General features: G+C 52.6%; 1 protein-coding gene across 2 annotated transcripts in view; it reads left to right on the top strand.

The window, feature by feature from the left end:
• The first annotated feature begins 6,732 nt into the window (after positions 1–6,732).
• The window catches only part of PTPN6 (protein tyrosine phosphatase non-receptor type 6), an 80,820-nt gene continuing 68,210 nt past the window's right edge, over positions 6,733–19,342 (top strand). Inside the window, exon 1 of one of the 2 annotated variants that reach the window (XM_075612646.1) lies at positions 6,733–7,089. In XM_075612646.1, coding sequence (XP_075468761.1) covers positions 7,064–7,089 — 26 coding nt within the window. In that variant the 5' untranslated portion in view covers positions 6,733–7,063. Of the gene's footprint in view, positions 7,285–19,342 lie in introns of both variants that reach the window. The other variant, XM_075612647.1, reaches the window with a different exon arrangement.

The following is a 19,342-nucleotide window of genomic DNA, read 5'->3' as shown; positions in this document are numbered from 1 at the left end:
GGTGGATACAGCCTGAACAGCACACCAAGGAGGGGATTCTTGATTCTGGAGAAATTCCTACTGGTGATAACCCCTTCCGCACGCTCCTGGGTAAAGAGCCATGCTGCCAAAACCATAACTCTGGTTGTTCAGCTCGTGGAAAACTTCCTTTGGGCTGAGGACCAGGAAAGTAACCTAGGCCTGACGGCACAGACTCCACCAGCTCCAGCTGATGCCCAAGTGAGGAGTCCAGACAAGCATGAACACTACAACCCACCAGCTCGGTGCCACCAAGCCCCACAAAGGGAACAACCATTCCAACAACGGAGAGGTCCTGAGGCCAGTTCCCGCGAAGACGCTCATCTACTTCCAGAGTTCGGGTCATCGCCAAATGAAGGGAACTTCAGAGGACGACACACCAGGACTTGGTCTCCAGTCTCCCTTCCAGCTGAGGTGGTATCAACGTCAACCTACTGTGAGATAGCCGTCTCCATTTTCCTCCTGTGGAAAGCATAGAGACTGTCCTATGCAGTGCCCACAGATGGATTGCTCCTCCGGGAGGACCATTGCCACAGCCTCTCCCAGAGAAATCTCCAAGCCGTGGCTACTCCCAGTTCTGAATGGGGGTAAATCTGTCCAAGCCGTTGTGGATTCGGGCTCTGGGAAAGCCCTTATCTTCCAGGATCTTCTATCGCATGAAATGCTTTCCTATGTTTCCCTGTGGAGCATAGAATGTATACATGGTGATACAAAATGGTACCGACTGCCAACATCCTGCTACAGATAAAGGGTCGGGTGGACAGACGACAAGTAGGAGTCGCTCCTTGGCTCCTTGCCCCAGTCTTACTTGGCAGAGACTGGCCCTATTTTCCCAGTCTACTCGCTCCATCCCAGGAGGAGCCTTCTTGTCCTGTGCAGGAGAAGCCCGGGGAACTCTTCCCCTTTTCTGACGATATGTTTTCCTGTAGACACCGGATTCCGAAATCTTGGAGGTAGAGATGCTGTGATAAACAGGACTGGTTGGAAAAATCTGAGACTACAGGTAACAATACTAATATACATAAGTCAAAAGTAATGACTGGGAATGGTAAGAAGGAGGGAGAGACAGAGCCTGGAGCTGTACCATTGGAGGACTGTACTGTTACGCCGGTGCTGCCCGCAGACCAGACCCGTCCCCTGAGCTGAAGGGGGAAGTGGTAATACACGCACCCGCAGCAAAGGGAGCGTGTCCGGAGTGTGGTATAAAGCGTTGCCAGGCCAGGTGTAGAATGGTAGACAATACTTGCCGGTATTGTATTGTAGAGATAGAGTGAAGAATGCCTTGCCGAAGTCAGGGAGTGGAGAGTGGAGATTGGTCGTAGTCCAAGCCGTGTTCAAGGGGTTACCAGTGAGGGCGTTGTCCAAGGAGTGCCGAGATCGAGAGCCAGAGGGGGTAGTCGTACAAGCCGCGTCAGAACCTGTGAAAACACTGAGAGAATCCAGAAGTACTTCCATACAGAGACTATGTCGAGCAAAGACTGAGAGCAGAGAGGAGCTAGATAAAGCAGGAAGGTCCAATTAGGAACGGAGGTGGGACAGGAAGAGCTACAGGGAGACACTGCAGATTGGTGCAGGCATAACAGGCCAGGTGAGTCTTGTTAGTAACCTGAGTATGCCCGTGCAGTGTGCGGGGGCGGAGCCTGAGGTCCGGGGGACAGGAATAAGAGTGTGCAGACTGAGCGTTCTCCGTGATCCCGCGACGGCGGCAGGGGCGAGGAGCCGTGGAGGCCGGTAAGGCAGGATTGTTTTGTGTGTCCCGGTGCTCACTGCGGGGAGGGAGTGCTCTGTGTGGGGAGCGAGGAGAACGCCGATTCCTGACGTGTACATTGTAGGACAGTCACGTACAGCACACCTGTGAGCACATGACCTGCATACGGGACATGGGTTAATACACAGCTCTCAAGCTGGCCCACTTTTCACCATCGCAAAGGACCATCAAATTAACAATATCTCCCCTCAATCCATCCCAATATACCATCTGTCACGAACAGCACACAAGTGAGAATGTGACTTAGATATGCAACCAGGGTTAATACACACGGCTACTCTGGTCAACTCGCCTTTCTCCTGCGCAAGGTACTTTCAATTATTTAATATTAACCGCTAACTCAATTGCAATCATATCTATCTGCTGCCTCCACCCGGAAGTATACAAAATATGCCATTAACATATATCTGCCAGGGTCTCATGTCCCTGTTTAGTATAGAAAAAACTATGCACTTACTGTAACACACAAAAATCTGTGTAAGCAAAATATGTTAGATAATATAAATACTCTCTCCAGAGCGTGCAACAGTTTATTCAGAGCCCAAAGCATTATTTATTGAATATTTTAATATATATAAAAATACAGTGCTTAGATTACAAGAACATACAATTACAATAAAGGAAGAACAGTTTCCTAAAATAACAGGATAAAACAGAAATCCCTATATGGCCCCTCTTACCCATGTACTGTAGTATGTATGCAAAAAGAATGAGGGGAGCACTGTTTAAAGTGAGTATATGTGCAATTAAAGTGCTCACATACAGTGCAATAATAGTGCTATTAAAGTGCAATAGAGTAAACAATATGTGCACAGTAGGCATGGGCGTCCGCAGAATTTTTTTTTGGGGGGGGGGGCATAATTTTAACTCATTGGTAGTGCTACCAATGAGAGCCACCTCATTCCCGAGTGTTGGGAGGGGGGGGGGGCGTGAGACTAGCGGGCGGCTGCTGCTGGGTTGGCGCATGGAGGCGGGCGCGAGACTGGCGGTGGGCAGCTGCATCCCTCGCGGATGCTGCTGGGTTGGCGCCTGGAGGTGGGTGGCTAGGGGGGGGGGCGAGATTTGCGGGCGGCTGCAGCATCTCCCGCAGCAGCTGCTGGGTTGGCGCGCGGAGGTGGGCTGGGGGGGGGACACGTCAGACTGGCAGGCGGCTCCAGCATCCCCTCCGGCTGCTGCCTGGGACAGGAGGCACGTGCGGGGGAACCTGGGTTGGCGCACGCGCGCGGTGGATGCTGAGTTGGCTGGGTTGGGTCCCCACCCTCCGTCCCACGTTGGGAGGGGGAGCAGGCCCACAGGCAGCAGGCCGGACACCCTGCTTGCCCTGCGGGATCTCGGGGCTGCGAGTGATCCAGGGGGGGGGCAAGCGCCCCCCCTTGCCCCCTCCTGCGGACGCCCATGACAGTAGGTGTATATTCCAAGTGAATAAAGATACAATATAATGCTTTGGGTCTTCTTTTATATCTTCAGAATAAGGTAGTTTTCTCCCCCAGCAATCACATGAACAGAGAAAGAAGGATCCCATAGTGTAGACACACTGGTTTATCTTGAATCACATACAAACACAACTTGTTGCACTCACTTTTTGAACATGCAACACAGGCATTGTATGGGGTCTTTGGGTGATGTTCCTCTGTGGTCACAGGTACTCTGATGCGTGCACTTTCTTTTCCACGTCTGGAAGAAGCCAGGGAGCGCCGGCTCACTCTCCCGGCGTTCACTTCTGGATCGTGACATCACATGTCTCGTCTCACGGTCTTTGGGGTTCTTCTGCTCTCGGCTGCTCGGCGGACCTCCGATCACCTTTTCCTCCACATCAAAGGTAATGTATGTGTGTATATCTTCATTTATATAGCGCCGTTAATGTACATAGCGCTTCACAGCAGTAACACACGTGACAATCATATAAATAACAAATAATACAAATAACACACAAAGGGGAGAAGCGCTTCAGGCATAAAAGTGACATTTCGGAAGAGGAGTCTCTGCCCCGAAGAGCTTACAATCTAATTGGTAGGTAGGAAGAACGTACAGAGACAGTAGGAGGGAGTTTTGGTAAGTGCGTCTGCAGGGGACCAAGGTTTATGTATGAGGTGTAAAGTATCAGCCACGGAGCTACCCATATGCATCGTTAAGCAGGTGTGTTTTAAGATGGGTCTTAAATTCGGTAAGGGGGATGGTGGTGGTATGGTGCCAAGGGTGGAGATATGAGGCTGGAGCTGCTGAGTGCAAAGCGATAAAGTTCTTCATATTATATCCCTCCCTCTGTCCTGAAATGTTCTCTCTATCCTGTATTCCCTCAACCCTGAGTCTTTGTCTCCTTATTCCACTTACCTTTCGGTTACTGAAGTGCTCTGTGATATAACACACACTGCTGTTAGACACTTCACATGTTACAGATGCACACTGCTCTGTGTGTTACAGATACACACTGCTCTGCGTGTCACAGATATAACACACACTGCTCTTCCTGTTGACACTTCACACGTTACAGATGCACACTACTATTCTCGTGTTAGATACACATTGCCACACGCTGCGTATTACAGACACCCACTGCCCTGTGTAATACAGATACACACCGCTCTGCGTGTTAGATACACACTGCTCTGCGTGTTACAGATACACGCCGTTCTGTGTGTTACACATACACACTGCTCTGCGTGTTACAGATACACACTGCGCTGCGTATTACAGATACACACTGCTCTGCGTGTTTCAGATATACACTGCTCTGCATGTTACAGATACTGCTCTGCGTGTTACACATACATGCTGCTCTGCGTGTTACAGATACACGCTGCTCTGCGTGTTACAGATACACGCTGCTCTGTGTGTTACAGATACATCCTGCTCTGCATGTTACAGATACACCCTGCTCTGCGTGTTACAGATACACTGCTCTGCGTGTTACACATACCCGCTGCTCTGCTTGATAGATACACGCTGCTCTGCGTGTTACACATACACCCTGCTTTGCGTGTTAGAGATACACTGCTGTGTGAGTTACACATACACACTGCTCTGCGTGTAACACATATACACTGCTCTGCGTGTTACACATGCACACTGCTCTGCGTGTTACAGATACACACTGCACTGCGTGTTACACATACACACTGCTCTGCATATTACACATACACGCTGCTCTGCGTGTTACACACATGCTGCTCTGCGTGTTACAGATACACGCCGTTCTGTGTGTTACACATACACACTGCTCTGCGTGTTACAGATACACACTGCGCTGCGTATTACAGATACACACTGCTCTGCGTGTTTCAGATATACACTGCTCTGCATGTTACAGATACTGCTCTGCGTGTTACACATACATGCTGCTCTGCGTGTTACAGATACACGCTGCTCTGCGTGTTACAGATACACGCTGCTCTGTGTGTTACAGATACATCCTGCTCTGCATGTTACAGATACACCCTGCTCTGCGTGTTACAGATACACTGCTCTGCGTGTTACACATACCCGCTGCTCTGCTTGATAGATACACGCTGCTCTGCGTGTTACACATACACCCTGCTTTGCGTGTTAGAGATACACTGCTGTGTGAGTTACACATACACACTGCTCTGCGTGTTACACATATACACTGCTCTGCGTGTTACACATGCACACTGCTCTGCGTGTTACAGATACACACTGCACTGCGTGTTACACATACACACTGCTCTGCGTATTACACATACACGCTGCTCTGCATGTTACACACATGCTGCTCTGCGTGTTACAGATACACTGCTCTGCGTGTCAGATACACGCTGCTCTGCGTGTTACAGATACACTGCTCTGCGTGTCAGATACACACTGCTCTGCGTGTTACAGATACACTGCTCTGCGTGTTACACATACACACTGCTCTGTGTGTTACACATACACACTGCTCTGCGTGTTACACATACACACTGCTCTGCGTGTTACACATACACACTGCTCTGCGTGTTACTCATACACACTGCTCTGTGTGTTACACATATACACTTCTCTGCGTGTTACACATACACACTGCTCTGCGTGTTACACATACACACTGCTCTTCGTGTTACACATACACACTGCTCTGCGTGTTACACATACACACTGCTCTGCGTGTTACACATACACACTGCTCTGCGTGTTAGATACACTGCTCTGCGTGTTACACATAGACACTGCTCTGCGTGTTACACATACACACTGCTCTGCGTGTTACACATACACACTGCTCTGCGTGTTACACATACACACTGCTCTGCGTGTTAGAGATAAACACTGCTCTGTGTGTCAGATAAACACTGCTCTGTGTGTTGGATACACTGCTCTGCGTGTCAGATACACGCAGCTCAGCGTGTTACAGATACATTGCTCTGCGTGTTACACATACACACTGCTCTGCGTGTTACACATACACACTGCTCTGCGTGTTACACATACACACTGCTCTGCGTGTTACACATACACACTGCTCTGCGTGTTACACATACACACTGCTCTGCGTGTTACACATACACACTGCTCTGCGTGTTACACATACACACTGCTCTGCGTGTTAGATACACTGCTCTGCGTGTTACACATAGACACTGCTCTGCGTGTTACACATACACACTGCTCTGCGTGTTACACATACACACTGCTCTGCGTGTTACACATACACACTGCTCTGCGTGTTAGAGATAAACACTGCTCTGTGTGTCAGATAAACACTGCTCTGTGTGTTGGATACACTGCTCTGCGTGTCAGATACACGCAGCTCAGCGTGTTACAGATACATTGCTCTGCGTGTTACACATACACACTGCTCTGCGTGTTACACATACACACTGCTCTGCGTGTTACACATACACACTGCTCTGCGTGTTACACATACACACTCTTGCTCTTGGGGGCGGAGCATTTACCTAGTAACCAGGGAGGTGTTTTAGTTCCACTACTCACCTGAGATAAACAGAGAGGCCCGTGTGTGTGTGAGGGACTCTTCCTGTACCTTGCACTCTCTCTCTCGCTCTCTCTCGCTCTCTCTCGCTCTCTCTCGCTCTGTGCCTCGCTCTGTCTCTCTCCCTGACTGTGTTTGTCTTGGTAACGTTGCATTGCCATTGTGTCAGTCTCTGAGGTTACACAATGTCTGTAAAGTGACCTGCTAAAAAGAGAAGTGGAAACAGAGAGAGCGAGAGCTTCCAGTCCGAGAGAGAAGAGACACAGAGATAGAGAGAAGCAGAGAGAAGCACAGGGAGCGAGAGAGGGAGAGTCACAGAGAGAAATCTCACCTGCCACAGGGAGAGGCACATGCATACAGTAGTTTGTGGAGAGAGGTATCGTTTAGGGCTCCCCGTTATTCATTTATCTGAATGTGTGAGTGCCAGAGAGAGAGACAGAGAGACAGACAAGGAAAGGACCAGAGACCGAGAGTAGAAAAGAGGAAGAAGCCAGCGAGGGGACTGAGACACTGCCCTGTGCGAGGCAGTCTTCACACCCAGACGCGCGCACGACACATCCACGATGGTCAGGTGAGAAAAGAACCATTCACACTCTGCGAAATCTAATGGCAGACTGTCAGCTCTTGTGCCTTGTCGCCCTCACACTCTCCTCTTCACCCTCCCTCGCAGTGGCGCTGTCTTTGTCCCTCCTCAGCCTCCCACACTGTCACACAGTCACCTCTCAGATTCATCATTTGGGATAAATAGCTGTATAAAGGGGCAGTGTTTCTATTCTGGGGGATTATAGATTCAGGAACCGAGAGAAGCTGGAACAGTCTGTGCCTGTAATTACATTATAAGTATATGCGTTCAGACCTGCACACAGTATCACTGTGACACTGACACTGTGACACTGTGAGCAAGGACACCTTGTATAGAAGTGTGTGTGTCACACAGAGAAGTCGCTAGTAATCCTGTACTCTCAGCAAATGCAGGTAGCGAGTATGATTATTTAGGTTCACGTTAATAAATCTACATAATGTAACGTGTAATCAGTGACCACCTCCGGGACACACAATGCGCATTATTGTATTTCACTTGTGCCACTCCTGGAAAACAACATTGCCCTGTGGGGAGTAGGCTGTGTCTCTGCTCACTAATAGGACACACTGACCGTGTACCCCAGCACAAACTGACAGTGTACCCCAGCACAGCTCCCCGCTACATCCTGCATCACACTGTCTGCTCCGAACCTCACTGATAGGCCACACTGACAGTGTACCCCAGCACAGCTCCCCGCTACATCCTGCATCACACTGTCTGCTCCCAACCTCACTGATAGGCCACACTGACAGTGTACCCCAGCACAGCTCCCCGCTACATCCTGCATCACACTGTCTGCTCCCAACCTCACTGATAGGCCACACTGACAGTGTACCCCAGCACAGCTCCCCGCTACAACCTGCATCACACTGTCTGCTCCCAACCTCACTGATAGGCCACACTGACAGTGTACCCCAGCACAGCTCCCCGCTACATCCTGCATCACACTGTCTGCTCCCAACCTCACTGATAGGCCACACTGACAGTGTACCCCAGCACAGCTCCCCGCTACAACCTGCATCACACTGTCTGCTCCCAACCTCACTGATAGGCCACACTGACAGTGTACCCCAGCACAGCTCCCCGCTACAACCTGCATCACACTGTCTGCTCCCAACCTCACTGATAGGACACACTGACAGTGTACCCCAGCACAGCTCCCCGCTACATCCTGCATCACACTGTCTGCGCCGAACTTCACTGATAGGACACACTGACAGTGTACCCCAGCACAGCTCCCCGCTACAACCTGCATCACACTGTCTGCTCTGAACCTCACTGATAGGACAGACTGACAGTGTACCCCAGCACAGCTCCCCGCTACAACCTGCATCACACTGTCTGCTCCCAACCTCACTGATAGGCCACACTGACAGTGTACCCCAGCACAGCTCCCCGCTACATCCTGCATCACACTGTCTGCTCCCAACCTCACTGATAGGACACACTGACAGTGTACCCCAGCACAGCTCCCCGCTACATCATGCATCACACTGTCTGCTCCGAACCTCACTGATAGGACACACTGACAGTGTACCCCAGCACAGCTCCCCGCTACATCCTGCATCACACTGTCTGCTCCCAACCTCACTGATAGGCCACACTGACAGTGTACCCCAGCACAGCTCCCCGCTACATCCTGCATCACACTGTCTGCTCCCAACCTCACTGATAGGACACACTGACAGTGTACCCCAGCACAGCTCCCCGCTACATCCTGCATCACACTGTCTGCTCCCAACCTCACTGATAGGACACACTGACGGTGTACCCCAGCACAGCTCCCCGCTACATCCTGCATCACACTGTCTGCTCCGAACCTCACTGATAGGACAGATGGACAGTGTACCCCAGCACAGCTCCCCGCTACAACCTGCATCACACTGTCTGCTCCCAACCTCATTGATAGGACAGACTGACAGTGTACCCCAGCACAGCTCCCCGCTACATCATGCATCACACTGTCTGCGCCGAATCTCACTAATAGGACACACTGACAGTGTACCCCAGCACAGCTCCCTGCTACATCCTGCATCACACTGTCTGCTCCCAACCTCACTGATAGGACACACTGACAGTGTACCCCAGCACAGCTCCCTGCTACATCCTGCATCACACTGTCTGCTCCCAACCTCACTGATAGGACACACTGACAGTGTACCCCAGCACAGCTCCCCGCTACATCCTGCATCACACTGTCTGCGCCGAATCTCACTGATAGGACACACTGACAGTGTACCCCAGCACAGCTCCCCGCTACATCCTGCATCACACTGTCTGCGCCGAATCTCACTGATAGGACACACTGACAGTGTACCCCAGGACAGCTCCCCGCTACATCCTGCATCACACCGTCTGCTACGAACCTCACTGATAGGCCACACTGACAGTGTACCCCAGCACAGCTCCCCGCTTCATTGTGCATCACACTGTCAGGACACACTGACAGTGTACCCCAGGACAGCTCCCCGCTACATCCTGCATCACAGTCTGCTCCCAAACTCACTGATAGGCCACACTGACAGTGTACCCCAGGACAGCTCCCCGCTACAACCTGCATCACACTGTCTGCTCCCAACCTCACTGATAGGCCACACTGATAGTGTACCCCAGCACAGCTCCCCGCTACATCCTGCATCACACTGTCTGCTCCCAACCTCACTGATAGGCCACACTGACAGTGTACCCCAGCACAGCTCCACGCTACAACCTGCATCACACAGTCTGCTCCGAACCTCACTGATAGGACACACTGACAGTGTACCCCAGCACAGCTCCCCGCTACATCATGCATCACACTGTCTGCTCCCAACCTCACTGATAGGACACACTGACAGTGTACCCCAGCACAGCTCCCCGCTACATCCTGCATCACACTGTCTGCTCCCAACCTCACTGATAGGCCACACTGACAGTGTACCCCAGCACAGCTCCCCGCTACATCCTGCATCACACTGGCTGCGCCGAACCTCACTGATAGGACACACTGACAGTGTACCCCAGCACAGCTCCCCGCTACATCCTGCATCACACAGTCTGCTCCCACCCTCACTGTCAGGACACACTGACAGTGTACCCCAGCACAGCTCCCCGCTACATCCTGCATCACACTGTCTGCTCCCAACCTCACTGATAGGACAGACTGACAGTGTACCCCAGCACAGCTCCCCGCTACATCCTGTATCACACTGTCTGCTCCGAACCTCACTGATAGGGCACACTGACAGTGTACCCCAGCACAGCTCCCCGCTACATCCTGCATCACACTGTCTGCTCCCAACCTCACTGATAGGACACACTGACGGTGTACCCCAGCACAGCTCCCCGCTACATCATGCATCACACTGTCTGCGCCGAATCTCACTGATAGGCCACACTGACAGTGTACCCCAGCACAGCTCCCCGCTACATCCTGCATCACACTGTCTGCTCCCAACCTCACTGATAGGCCACACTGACAGTGTACCCCAGCACAGCTCCCCGCTACATCCTGCATCACACTGTCTGCTCCGAACCTCACTGATAGGACACACTGACAGTGTACCCCAGCACAGCTCCCCGCTACATCCTGCATCACACTGTCTGCTCCCAATCTCACTGATAGGACACACTGACAGTGTACCCCAGCACAGCTCCCCGCTACATCCTGCATCACACTGTCTGCTCCCAACCTCACTGATAGGCCACACTGACAGTGTACCCCAGCACAGCTCCCTGCTACATCCTGCATCACACAGTCTGCTCCCAACCTCACTGATAGGACACACTGACAGTGTACCCCAGCACAGCTCCCCGCTACATCCTGCATCACACTGTCTGCTCCCAACCTCACTGATAGGCCACACTGACAGTGTACCCCAGCACAGCTCCCCGCTACATCCTGCATCACACTGTCTGCTCCCAACCTCACTGATAGGCCACACTGACAGTGTACCCCAGCACAGCTCCCCGCTACATCATGCATCACACTGTCTGCTCCCAACCTCACTGATAGGCCACACTGACAGTGTACCCCAGCACAGCTCCCCGCTACAACCTGCATCACACTGTCTGCTCCCAACCTCACTGATAGGACACACTGACAGTGTACCCCAGCACAGCTCCCCGCTACATCCTGCATCACACTGTCTGCGCCGAATCTCACTGATAGGACACACTGACAGTGTACCCCAGGACAGCTCCCCGCTACATCCTGCATCACACCGTCTGCTACGAACCTCACTGATAGGCCACACTGACAGTGTACCCCAGCACAGCTCCCCGCTTCATTGTGCATCACACTGTCAGGACACACTGACAGTGTACCCCAGGACAGCTCCCCGCTACATCCTGCATCACAGTCTGCTCCCAAACTCACTGATAGGCCACACTGACAGTGTACCCCAGGACAGCTCCCCGCTACAACCTGCATCACACTGTCTGCTCCCAACCTCACTGATAGGCCACACTGACAGTGTACCCCAGCACAGCTCCCCGCTACATCCTGCATCACACTGTCTGCTCCCAACCTCACTGATAGGACACACTGACAGTGTACCCCAGCACAGCTCCCCGCTACATCATGCATCACACTCTCTGCTCCCAACCTCACTGATAGGACACACTGACAGTGTACCCCAGCACAGCTCCCCGCTACATTCTGCATCACACTGTCTGCTCCCAACCTCACTGATAGGCCACACTGACAGTGTACCCCAGCACAGCTCCCCGCTACATCATGCATCACACTGTCTGCTCCCAACCTCACTGATAGGCCACACTGACAGTGTACCCCAGCACAGCTCCCCGCTACAACCTGCATCACACTGTCTGCTCCCAACCTCACTGATAGGACACACTGACAGTGTACCCCAGCACAGCTCCCCGCTACATCCTGCATCACACTGTCTGCGCCGAACCTCACTGATAGGACACACTGACAGTGTACCCCAGCACAGCTCCCCGCTACATCCTGCATCACACTGTCTGCTCCCAACCTCACTGATAGGACACACTGACAGTGTACCCCAGCACAGCTCCCCGCTACAACCTGCATCACACTGTCTGCTCCGAACCTCACTGATAGGACAGACTGACAGTGTACCCCAGCACAGCTCCCCGCTACATCCTGTATCACACTGTCTGCTCCGAACCTCACTGATAGGCCACACTGACAGTGTACCCCAGCACAGCTCCCCGCTACATCCTGCATCACACTGTCTGCTCCCAACCTCACTGATAGGACACACTGACGGTGTACCCCAGCACAGCTCCCCGCTACATCATGCATCACACTGTCTGCTCCCAATCTCACTGATAGGACACACTGACAGTGTACCCCAGCACAGCTCCCCGCTACATCCTGCATCACACTGTCTGCTCCCAACCTCACTGATAGGCCACACTGACAGTGTACCCCAGCACAGCTCCCCGCTACATCCTGCATCACACTGTCTGCTCCCAACCTCACTGATAGGCCACACTGACAGTGTACCCCAGCACAGCTCCACGCTACAACCTGCATCACACAGTCTGCTCCGAACCTCACTGATAGGACACACTGACAGTGTACCCCAGCACAGCTCCCCGCTACATCATGCATCACACTGTCTGCGCCGAATCTCACTGATAGGCCACACTGACAGTGTACCCCAGCACAGCTCCCCGCTACATCCTGCATCACACTGTCTGCTCCCAACCTCACTGATAGGACACACTGACAGTGTACCCCAGCACAGCTCCCCGCTACATCCTGCATCACACTGTCTGCTCCCAACCGCACTGATAGGCCACACTGACAGTGTACCCCAGCACAGCTCCCCGCTACAACCTGCATCACACTGTCTGCTCCCAACCTCACTGATAGGCCACACTGACAGTGTACCCCAGCACAGCTCCCCGCTACAACCTGCATCACACTGTCTGCTCCCAACCTCACTGATAGGACACACTGACAGTGTACCCCAGCACAGCTCCCCGCTACATCCTGCATCACACTGTCTGCTCCCAACCTCACTGATAGGACACACTGACGGTGTACCCCAGCACAGCTCCCCGCTACATCATGCATCACACTGTCTGCTCCCAATCTCACTGATAGGACACACTGACAGTGTACCCCAGCACAGCTCCCCGCTACATCCTGCATCACACTGTCTGCTCCCAACCTCACTGATAGGCCACACTGACAGTGTACCCCAGCACAGCTCCCCGCTACATCCTGCATCACACTGTCTGCTCCCAACCTCACTGATAGGCCACACTGACAGTGTACCCCAGCACAGCTCCACGCTACAACCTGCATCACACAGTCTGCTCCGAACCTCACTGATAGGACACACTGACAGTGTACCCCAGCACAGCTCCCCGCTACATCATGCATCACACTGTCTGCGCCGAATCTCACTGATAGGCCACACTGACAGTGTACCCCAGCACAGCTCCCCGCTACATCCTGCATCACACTGTCTGCTCCCAACCTCACTGATAGGACACACTGACAGTGTACCCCAGCACAGCTCCCCGCTACATCCTGCATCACACTGTCTGCTCCCAACCGCACTGATAGGCCACACTGACAGTGTACCCCAGCACAGCTCCCCGCTACAACCTGCATCACACTGTCTGCTCCCAACCTCACTGATAGGCCACACTGACAGTGTACCCCAGCACAGCTCCCCGCTACATCCTGCATCACACTGTCTGCTCCCAACCTCACTGATAGGACACACTGACGGTGTACCCCAGCACAGCTCCCCGCTACATCATGCATCACACTGTCTGCGCCGAATCTCACTGATAGGCCACACTGACAGTGTACCCCAGCACAGCTCCCCGCTACATCCTGCATCACACTGTCTGCTCCCAACCTCACTGATAGGCCACACTGACAGTGTACCCCAGCACAGCTCCCCGCTACATCCTGCATCACACTGTCTGCTCCGAACCTCACTGATAGGACACACTGACAGTGTACCCCAGCACAGCTCCCCGCTACATCCTGCATCACACTGTCTGCTCCCAATCTCACTGATAGGACACACTGACAGTGTACCCCAGCACAGCTCCCCGCTACATCCTGCATCACACTGTCTGCTCCCAACCTCACTGATAGGCCACACTGACAGTGTACCCCAGCACAGCTCCCCGCTACATCCTGCATCACACTGTCTGCTCCCAACTTCACTGATAGGACACACTGACAGTGTACCCCAGCACAGCTCCACGCTACAACCTGCATCACACTGTCTGCGCCGAATCTCACTGATAGGCCACACTGACAGTGTACCCCAGCACAGCTCCCTGCTACATCCTGCATCACACTGTCTGCTCCCAATCTCACTGATAGGACACACTGACAGTGTACCCCAGCACAGCTCCCCGCTACAACCTGCATCACACTGTATGCTCCCTACCTCACTGATAGGACACACTGACAGTGTACCCCAGCACAGCTCCCCGCTACATCCTGCATCACACTGTCTGCTCCGAACCTCATTGATAGGACACACTGACGGTGTACCCCAGCACAGCTCCCCGCTACAACCTGCATCACACTGTCTGCTCCCAACCTCACTGATAGGCCACACTGACAGTGTACCCCAGCACAGCTCACCGCTACAACCTGCATCACACTGTATGCTCCCTACCTCACTGATAGGACACACTGACAGTGTACCCCAGCACAGCTCCCCGCTACAACCTGCATCACACTGTCTGCTCCCAACCTCACTGATAGGACACACTGACGGTGTACCCCAGCACAGCTCCCCGCTACATCCTGCATCACACTGTCTGCTCCGAACCTCATTGATAGGACACACTGACGGTGTACCCCAGCACAGCTCCCCGCTACATCCTGCATCACACTGTCTGCTCCGAACCTCATTGATAGGACACACTGACAGTGTACCCCAGCACAGCTCCCCGCTACATCCTGCATCACACTGTCTGCTCCGAACCTCACTGATAGGACAGACTGACAGTGTACCCCAGCACAGCTCCCCGCTACAACCTGCATCACACTGTCTGCTCCCAACCTCACTGATAGGACACACTGACAGTGTACCCCAGCACAGCTCCCCGCTACATCCTGCATCACACTGTCTGCGCCGAACCTCACTGATAGGACACACTGACAGTGTACCCCAGCACAGCTCCCCGCTACATCCTGCATCACACTGTCTGCTCCCAACCTCACTGATAGGACACACTGACAGTGTACCCCAGCACAGCTCCCCGCTACAACCTGCATCACACTGTCTGCTCCGAACCTCACTGATAGGACAGACTGACAGTGTACCCCAGCACAGCTCCCCGCTACATCCTCCATCACACTGTCTGCTCCTAACCTCACTGATAGGACAGACTGACAGTGTACTCCAGCACAGCTCCCCGCTACATCCTGCATCACACTGTCTGCTCCCAACCTCACTGATAGGACAGACTGACAGTGTACCCCAGCACAGCTCCCCGCTACATCCTGCATCACACTGTCTGCGCCGAACCTCACTGATAGGACACACTGACAGTGTACCCCAGCACAGCTCCCCGCTACATCCTGCATCACACTGTCTGCTCCGAACCTCACTGATAGGACACAGTGACAGTGTACCCCAGCACAGCTCCCCGCTACATCCTGCATCACACCGTCTGCTCCGAACCTCACTGATAGGACACACTGACGGTGTACCCCAGCACAGCTCCCCGCTACAACCTGCATCACACTGTCTGCGCCGAACCTCACTGATAGGACACACTGACAGTGTACCCCAGCACAGCTCCCCGCTACATCCTGCATCACACTGTCTGCTCCCAACCTCACTGATAGGACACACTGACAGTGTACCCCAGCACAGCTCCCCGCTACATCCTGCATCACACTGTCTGCTCCGAACCTCACTGATAGGACACACTGACAGTGTACCCCAGCACAGCTCCCCGCTACATCCTGCATCACACCGTCTGCTCCCAACCTCACTGATAGGACACACTGACGGTGTAGCCCAGCACAGCTCCCCGCTACATCCTGCATCACACCGTCTGCTCCGAACCTCACTGATAGGACACACTGACAGTGTACCCCAGCACAGCTCCCTGCTACATCCTGCATCACACTGTCTGCTCCCAACCTCACTGATAGGCCACACTGACAGTGTACCCCAGCACAGCTCCCCGCTACATCCTGCATCACACTGTCTGCTCCGAACCTCACTGATAGGCCACACTGACAGTGTACCCCAGCACAGCTCCCCGCTACATCATGCATCACACTGTCTGCTCCCAACCTCACTGATAGGACACACTGACGGTGTACCCCAGCACAGCTCCCCGATACAACCTGCATCACGCTGTCTGCTCCCAACCTCACTGATAGGACACACTGACAGTGTACCCCAGCACAGCTCCCCGCTACATCCTGCATCACACTGTCTGCTCCCAACCTCACTGATAGGACACACTGACAGTGTACCCCAGCACAGCTCCCCGCTACAACCTGCATCACACTGTCTGCTCCCAACCTCACTGATAGGACACACTGACAGTGTACCCCAGCACAGCTCCCCGCTACATCCTGCATCACACTGTCTGCTCCGAACCTCACTGATAGGACACACTGACAGTGTACCCCAGCACAGCTCCCCGCTACATCATGCATCACACTGTCTGTTCCCAACCTCACTGATAGGACAGACAGACAGTGTACCCCAGGACAGCTCCCCGCTACATCCTGCATCACACTGTCTGCTCCCAACCTCACTGATAGGACACACTGACGGTGTACCCCAGCACAGCTCCCCGATACAACCTGCATCACACTGTCTGCTCCCAACCTCACTGATAGGACACACTGACAGTGTACCCCAGCACAGCTCCCCGCTACATCCTGCATCACACTGTCTGCTCCCAACCTCACTGATAGGCCACACTGACAGTGTACCCCAGCACAGCTCCCCGCTACAACCTGCATCACACTGTCTGCTCCCAACCTCACTGATAGGACACACTGACAGTGTACCCCAGCACAGCTCCCCGCTACATCCTGCATCACACTGTCTGCTCCGAACCTCACTGATAGGACACACTGACAGTGTACCCCAGCACAGCTCCCCGCTACATCCTGCATCACACTGTCTGCTCCGAACCTCACTGATAGGACACACTGACAGTGTACCCCAGCACAGCTCCCCGCTACATCCTGCATCACACTGTCTGCTCCGAACCTCACTGATAGGACACACTGACAGTGTACCCCAGCACAGCTCCCCGCTACATCCTGCATCACACCGTCTGCTCCGAACCTCACTGATAGGCCACACTGACAGTGTACCCCAGCACAGCTCCCCGCTACATCCTGCATCACACCGTCTGCTCCCAACCTCACTGATAGGCCACACTGACGGTGCACACCTGCTAATTTCACTTTTAACCCCAGGGACTGGGACTGTACAGGTGCACACGTTATAAACACTGACAAAATGTGGAAGTATCTAAAATGACATTACAATAGTCTTCTGGCCCTCTTGCTCCGACCCAGCCCTAAATCTGTAATCAGACTGGAAGTTTGGTACAGACGTGAGCTGCATTTGTGCAACCACATCTTCCCCCTGTAAGGGCGAGCGCGGCAGAGTCCTTTCTGCTCGTGTCCTGGACGTCTGCGCTGCTTTCTAAGATCTGCTGATGAACGTCCAACCTGCTGCACAACGTCTGCACGTCTGTGAACTTATTGTAAAATATCTCCGAGCCAAACGGGACCAATTCCCAAGTCTGTGACAGCGAGGGGACTTTTGGGGTCCAGTTACTGCAAAACTGGGGCACAACCCAACAAAAAAAGAGAAAGGCAACAGAGCAGCTACCTCCGTAGTGTAGTAACTGTGAAAATGTTAATAGAATATATTAAGCGATTGGAACAGCCCCAGATTTAAGTCAGTTGCTTTCAGTTGGACGCATTTCCTCTTATAATCCCTGTGCTGTTTTCTTTGCCCCAGTGTTTGCAGTAACCCCACGATCCCCCTCTCTGTCACAGACGTGGGAGTTGTTCCCCCACATTTCCCCAGGATTTAAAAAAAGAAAAAGAAAGAAAAAATTCACAAACTTCCAAAAAATTGCGCATAAGGGTTTGAAGATCATCAGCGGGTCTTTAAAAGCTGCGCAGATGTGTGACTCCCTACGCGTTTTACACGGTCACTCCTGCTTCCGACAAAAGTGTCCTAAGGCCACTGACGTGTAACAGGTGACATGGAGATGTCACCCCGGAGAAAACGTTGTATACCCGAAACGTCGAGGAATTCTCAGGTGTCGTCCCTTTGTATTTTTTCGTTGTATCTTTTTTACGTTGGTTTGAGATCATTTTTCTGTATGTTGTGCATTTTGCTTTGAATATATCAATATAAAACATTTTTTTCCCCTATTTTCTTAAAAAGTAAGTAGCCGCTTCTATTTGGTTGAGTTGAAAAAAGGGGAAGAATGGGCACTGCTGATGTAGAGATGAGGCTGGCAGTAGGTATAAGATTACATTTCTTTATTAAGGCATAATAGCCAAAATGTAAAAGTAGCACAAAAAATCCTCTGACGCCTTTCCCACCAAAGCTTGGGACTTTTTTGCTCTCCTTTTGTATTGTACACGGAGATAACCGACACATTTATAAAAAAAATATATATATGGTAACATTTCCACAAACGCGTTGGAAAGTTTTTTTTCTTTTCTTTCTAATCTTTAACTGATGTGATTATCAGACTGTGTGTCAGTCCTCTGAGCGCTGTTCTTTGTTTGTATAGTAAGTGTAAAGACAACATTCTTGAGAGAGATAATCATAAGAAGCTGAATTGGGTGTTCCCGGAGAAATGCCAAACATTCACTGATCACAAGATACAAATCAGTAAAATAGTCACTTTTAAGCAGCAGTACATGCCGCTCGCAAACCAGTGATTCCCCGGGAGCTGATCTTCTGATGTCCGGGAATCCCCCCGTTCCAGAGCGACACACTGTTTTGTCGCTTTGTTGACACAAAATGGCAGCTGGGTCAGTGATCGCTACTGCGGCCAATTGGGGGGTGACATTGCTGCT

Source organism: Ascaphus truei, chromosome 8 (assembly GCF_040206685.1).
Source record: "Ascaphus truei isolate aAscTru1 chromosome 8, aAscTru1.hap1, whole genome shotgun sequence".
Classification (NCBI taxonomy): domain Eukaryota; kingdom Metazoa; phylum Chordata; class Amphibia; order Anura; family Ascaphidae; genus Ascaphus; species Ascaphus truei.
This window is presented reverse-complemented; position numbering and strand designations above follow the sequence as displayed.